The 6,799-nt window shown below is 36.7% G+C and overlaps 1 protein-coding gene across 1 annotated transcript; it reads left to right on the top strand.

The window, feature by feature from the left end:
* The first annotated feature begins 264 nt into the window (after nucleotides 1-264).
* LOC141547771 (olfactory receptor 10Q1-like) lies at nucleotides 265-1,227 on the top strand. The gene has a single exon (XM_074276315.1). The coding sequence runs from the start codon at nucleotides 265-267 to the stop codon at nucleotides 1,225-1,227; it is 963 nt and encodes a 320-aa protein (XP_074132416.1).
* The last annotated feature ends 5,572 nt before the right edge of the window (nucleotides 1,228-6,799 follow it).

The following is a 6,799-nucleotide window of genomic DNA, read 5'->3' as shown; positions in this document are numbered from 1 at the left end:
AGAGGAAGCATAGAGATTTTTGTACTGATGATATATATTATTAGGCTGTAAGAGAAAGATGGCACAATAGAGGCCATTCCCTCCATGAACAAATGAATTAAGAACCAAAGAGGTGAAATTATTTCTGTCAAAGGATCTTTAATAAATGTTGGAAGTCCAAAACTCTACCAGTCTATGATTGTAGAAACAAAATGGAAACTTGCTGATATTTTCAAGGAAAGTCAATAATGGGGTTTGATTTTCTGTTTTTCTTTGAAAGGTGACATGTCTTCTCCTGCTATTATTCATCTCAACCAGTCTGGCCCCACTGAGTTTGTATTCAGGGTATTCACTTCTTCCCCCAAGATTCAGGTCCTCCTCTTCTGCTTCTTCCTTTTTCTCTATGTAATGATTCTCTGTGGGAATGCTGCCATTATCTGGGCTGTGTACACAAACATCTCCCTGCAAACTCCCATGTACTTCTTCCTGTCCAACCTGTCCTTCCTGGAGATCTGTTATACCACCACTTTGGTACCACTGATGCTCTCCAACATCATGGGGGAAAGAAAGCCCATCTCATTGACTCGTTGTGCAACTCAGATGTTCTTTTTCGCCACCCTTGGCAGCACTGACTGTTTCCTATTGGCTGTCATGGCATATGACCGCTATGTGGCCATCTGCCATCCCTTACAATACACTCTCATCATGACCCCACAGCTCTGTACCCAAATAGTGGCTGGACCCCTGAGTCTGGCTCTTTTTCTTTCACTGCCACTCACATCATTGGTCTTCTCCCTGCCCTTCTGTGGACGCTTCCTGGAGATCAACCATTTTTTCTGTGATATACCACCTGTCCTGCAGCTAGCTTGTGCTGACACTCGTGTGCCACAGGCTGTCCTTTATGTGATAAGCATCCTTGTGTTGACCATCCCCTTCCTGCTCATCTGCATTTCCTATGTCTTCATTGCCATCACCATCTTGCATATTCCTTCAGCTGAGGGGCGCAAGAGAGCCTTCTCCACCTGCTCTTCCCATCTCACTGTGGTCCTGCTTCAATATGGCTGTGGCAGTTTGGTCTACTTTCGACCCCCATCAAGCACTCCTGCAGATGAAGATAGGCATATTGCCTTAGTCTACACCTTCGTTACTCCCCTCCTCAATCCTATCATTTATACCTTAAGGAATAAGGATGTCAAAAATGTTCTGAAAAAAGCCATGAGCAAAAAGGCAGCCTCTGAGAACCTGTGAAGGTAGAGACTAAGAGACCCAATGGTTGCTAAAAAGAGAGCCTTTAAAAAGTACAGCTCCAATGCATCATTTCCCATAATTCATACTTTCTTAGTTTCTTCAATTTCATAATAGGTGCTCAATACATGATTGTTGGCTGACTGATTAATTAGGTTTCTATCAACATTGGGAGGTTTTTTAAGACTCTAATACCCAAGAGAGCAGCGTGGATAAAATTTTAAACTTTTTATTAACAGAGAGGCTGGAATCAGTGATGACTATGGTCTCTTGAAATCCTTCAGACTATGAGTTTAACTGTCTTACTTTTGTGTAGAATCCTACTATTTCCCAGAGCATTTTTATTTTCTGCCATTGTAATTCTAGATTTCAAAGTAATGATCATTATTTTTACCATATTAATATTATTGTTATTGTTGTTGTTCAGTTGTTACAATCATGCCTGACTCTTGATGACCCCATTTGGGATTTTCTTGACAAAGACATTGGAGTAGTTTTTCTATTTCCTTTTGCAGCTCGTTTTAAAGGTGAAGAAACTGAGATAAACAAGATAAAATGACAGACCTAGGTTCACAAAAGTAGTGAAAACAAATCTGAGAGCAAATTTGAATGTGGGAAGATAAGTTTTCCTGACTCCAGCACTCTATTTACTGTGCCATCTAGCTGTTTATATTAATATTGATAAAAAATAATAATAATATTAATTACTAATAATTATTTTCAAAATCATGATATTAATTATTAATTCTAATACTGACATTTTGGAACATGTGAGATAACATATTTTATAAAGCAATTTCCAAACCTTAATTTTATATTTTTGCTGTTTCATTGCTTTTTCATTCAGGTCCAATATTTTGTGACTCTCTTTTGGAGTTTTCTTGAAAAAGATGCTGAATTGATTTCTCTATGTAATGATTCTCTGTGGGAATCTGCCATTATCTGGGCTGTGTACACAAACATCTCCTTGCAAACCCCCATGTACTTCTTCCTGTCCAACATGTCCCTCCTCATCTCCACTAATCAGGAAGCTTATACATCCAGGCCTCTATTCTTTGCATCTTTGACTTTATTTTTCCCTGTTTTAGAACCTTTGAAAGCTCAAAAGATGGGACCGCCAAACGCTGGTGTCCATCATATTGGAATTAGGCATAAGTCAGATTGTAATCAATAAAGTCTTGAGCCCTCCCTCATCTTAACCTCACTAAGAAGAAGCAGAGATTCTTACTAATAACTAGTTACATGGAACTGGAGCACTCATCATTTGCAACTATCACTGTGGTAAAAATATTAATATGAGAGCTCAAAAGGGCATTATTAGAGGGATACCTAGAGCCCAGAGATAGACCTAACCTTGTTCTAGATACTCAAGGTGCTGCTGTTGGGGGTGATTGGAAGAATGAATCTAAAGTCATGCTCCATTATTATTATAAATATTATTATCATTCTCATGATATTGAAATCCAGAACCATATTAATCACCATGCCAAATGTACAAAGTCCCAAAATGTAGAATGAAAAATATACAAATATGTGGAACTGGAAGAATAAATCAAAACCAGGTGGGGATAGGATCAAATAAATAAACATTTTTCCTGTCCTCAGGACAGTGAGCCTACAAAAGATGAGATTACCTCTAAATACATTCAGCCAATTACCCTGCCCCCCATAAAATGTCATTTATCCATTTACTCAACATTATCCTATAAATATTAATCATAAAAAATGACAGAGGGATGATAACTTGTCCCAAGACCATTTCTATGAGTACTTCATTGAATACAAGATGAAGAGAATAAAAATACTGATTGTAATAATGAAAGAGCACATTTATAAAGGGTTTTATAGTAAAGTATTTATAAAATATTTTAATGCATTATAACATTTCAACCTCATAACAAATCTGTAAAATACTAGAGGTGTTATTATTGTCTTCATTTTACAAAATTGAATCTCCAATAATATTTACATAATTCCTACATAATCACATAGTTCTTTAAGGTTTGAAAAGTCCTTTATATTGATGTAGTGGTACTAATCCTATGAAGCTTTCTTGGAAATCACTATTTCTAGTTCTGATCAACCAGTTCTGAGCTTCGGGGTCCCTTCCCTACTGGCCAGATGATAACCTAGTAACAGAATGATTGGACGTTTGTTATTATGAGTCATCTCTTATTCTTACTCTTGATTCAAAGGCGATGATAGTTCTAGCGTCCCTGAAAGCAGCAAAAATAAATAAATAAATAAGTAAATAAATAAATTCTTGCTCTATGACTCCAAATCCCAGAATTATCAGAAATGACCCAGCTCTTTATTTTGCAAAATAATATGCATAATAATGCATATACATATATATACACACATATACATATACATACAGAGAGAAACAGAGACAGAGTGGAAGATAGAAAGTTAAAGACAGAGACACAAAAAGAAAAAAAAGGAGGAAAGAAGGGGGAAAGGGAAAGGGAGAGATATATTATAGATCTTTGTATGTCATGATATATAGAACAGGAATTTGGAAATGTTCACATAGTCTACCTCAAGGGTTGAATAGGATTTGAGCTGACTCCACAAATTCTAGTACCTGGAAAGACAGAGAGCATTCTGAAAAGAAAAACAAGTTTTTAACATGGAGGAATAAGAGTAGAGCAGGTTAGTTGTTAGAACAAAGTCCTCTCAGATCATGGTTGCATGATCTTCATGATCATTCATGATTGCATGATAGGAGCAGGCTATAAAGACACCATGAAATCCACTAAAATCAGGAAGAGCAATTTTGAGTATGTATAATGGTATGAATCATCATTAAATGCACTACTTCATGTGAAAGCTCAAAATATCCTGTGAAGTAAAGAATAGTATTATCCCCAAGCTAAATGCTAAATTTCATTTCACAATAAGAGAAAAGAGAAGAGTGATTTTTATATATCTAATTCCATTGGTGCTTGGAAATCTAGATTAAGAATCCCTGTTATAGAAGAAGTTCCACCCACCATATCATACTGCAAAATGTCAACTTTACATGGATGATATTCTGAGCAGATCCACTGAGAATCCTTCCAGAGCAATTGCCAAAGAACTTAAAAAAATATAACCAAGCAAAACCCTACAATTCTCCCTGAACTAGAGACAACTCCCTCCTCTCCATCATGGTCACTCCTAGGACACACCCATCATTGGATGGCATGCCCATGGACCAAAGAAGCACAGTGGATAAAAACTTGAGGCTGGAATCAGAAGACAAGAGTTCAAATTCTGCCTCAATCACTACATGTATAATATTTTAACCTCTGTTGGCCTAAATTTTCCCATAACTAAGAGGGGAAAATAATAGCACCGACTCTCTGGATGTGGTGAAAGTCAAAAGAGAAATGCATAATATCAAAAAGGGTATGTTAGTCATCATTCTTTCCCCAGCTTGAGAATCATTGTGTGTTGTTCCTCAAATCCTAGACCTCTCAGGGTTGGTTTTAATACTCAAGGCAATAATCATGCCCTTTCCAATGCCAAGCTTTCTAGAGTTCCCAGATGAGGAATATGGGAAGATGGGGGATGTCAGTTTCTTTCATGTTCTGCAGATCAGTCCCAGGAAGTATACGTGAGTGACCTGGTCCTGTGGTTCTTAGTCTTAGCATAGGACAGCCTTTGTCAGGTATTTCATCCAATGTAAAAATACCTGATAATTCATTATCAAGACTGATTAGCTTTTTTGTGACTTCTCTAGGGATAGAATCACCATTGTAACCGCTCTGTTTCTGTCCAAAGCTGTGGCCTACTGCTCTTTGGAGAACATACCCGAACACAGTTTAAGGAAGGTCTAAACTAGACTGGACTTATCTAAAGGGAATTCTATAGCCCACTCTTTGGCTTTGGGACTGTTAGGTCAATCTGAGGTTACCAAAAGGATCAAAGTTGACTGAGTGGTTGAATCTATTACCTTTAGGTGGTATTGCACAGCATAGAACACAACATATTATGGAATGTCTCAGCCACAGTTTCTTCATCTGAAAATTGGGGATAAAGTGCCTTGTACTTTCTTCTTCACATATCTCTTCTGAGTCTTATGAGGAAGAATATGAAAAATGTGTTATCAATCATAGCACTCTTCAAAAATAAAATTTCAAAGTTTATCAAAAAAATGACTGAGTAGGTTTCATCAGATTCAATGACTTTAGAGAGAAGACATGTTTGTAGATCTCTTTGAAAGGGGTTGATTTATTAATTCATTCATCAATTATTTATTGAATAATCACTTTGTACTAAATACTGTTCTACATCTAGTAAGAGACTTTCTAACACAATCTGGGATTTCACGGATTTATGAATGTCTAATAAAGAAATTCCTCCTCCTGAAGTAGATGAGTTAGTACCTGGTCTAAAATTTACAATCTTAGAAATTTCCCTGGGATAATTAGATGCTGAATAGATGGAAGAATGGATAGAGGAGTGGATGGATAATTTAAAAATTATATAGTACTTGCTTTTACTCAGGTCCTGGGGAAAAAAATACAAAGGAAATGTCCCTTCCCTCGATAAAAGAAAATAATAATAATGAACAATAATAATATGAATTTAAATGTTTTGAAAGTACCTTATAAGTCCTATCTGATTTAATCCTAACAACTTTTCTTATTGTTATTATTATTACCTCTATTTTACAGGTAACACAGTCATAAGTATCTGAGGTCACATTTGAATTCAGATCTTCCCAATTCCAATTCAAGTGAACTTTACATTGTGCTGATCCCACAAAATAAATTTTAAGAGAGTCAAGTCATAAAAAGGACTGGAGGAAGGAGTGTTTTTTTTTTTCCTAGGGGGGTCATATGGTAATTGAGTGGAAGGATGACTCATTGATTGCAATGAGCGCAATTGTAATGTGCTGTTGTCTCCAGAGACTGCAGATCGCTCTCTGGTCTAGAGGAGAGACTTCTTCCTCCAGAGAGCCTCCTCAAGTCTAGTCCAGACCAGACTCTCTCTTTCCTCTAGAGCTGCCCTCTTTTATCCTCCCAGAGAATGGGCGTGGGATAATGCAAGGGCTTCTGGGAAGAATTACTGCAACCAATGAACTTGCTCCTCCTAAACATGCAAGCTCTTCCCCAGGAATTCACAAGTAAAACTCCCAGTAAAGGCCGGAACTAGAGAATTGTCAAGTACCGACTTAGTAAGAACCTAATATCTCATTAGCACTTAGTAAGAACCTAACATGCAATGATCTTTCCAGAAGAAATTAAAATACTGATGTGATTATTTTTTCCCTAGCACAAGGTAGAGGAGGGGAAATGACTTACCTAGGGTAATATAGACAGTGTGTTTCAGAAAAAGAACTTGCACACAGCTGTTCTTGCCTCTGACGTTGTCTCTAATCAATTAATCAATAAATTTTTTTTCTTGTTTTTCAATAGTTTTTTCCCAAAAATACATAGACTTGTCAACACTCATTTTTGTAAAACTTTGTATTCTAACTTTTTCTCCATCCCTCCCTAACCACCCTGTTTCTCAGGATGCAAGTAATCTGATATAGGTTAAATATGTACAGCTATAAACAATTATTAAGCAAATATTACATTCT

This window comes from Sminthopsis crassicaudata, chromosome 6, assembly GCF_048593235.1.
Source record: "Sminthopsis crassicaudata isolate SCR6 chromosome 6, ASM4859323v1, whole genome shotgun sequence".
In the NCBI taxonomy this organism is placed as follows: Eukaryota; Metazoa; Chordata; class Mammalia; order Dasyuromorphia; family Dasyuridae; genus Sminthopsis; species Sminthopsis crassicaudata.
The sequence above is the reverse complement of the archived record's forward strand: the minus strand, read 5'-3'. Positions and strand labels throughout refer to the sequence as shown.

Excerpts from the sequence above, each read along its gene's own strand:
- LOC141547771 (XM_074276315.1), top strand. The coding sequence starts at position 265 with ATGTCTTCTCCTGCTATTATTCATCTCAACCAGTCTGGCCCCACTGAG.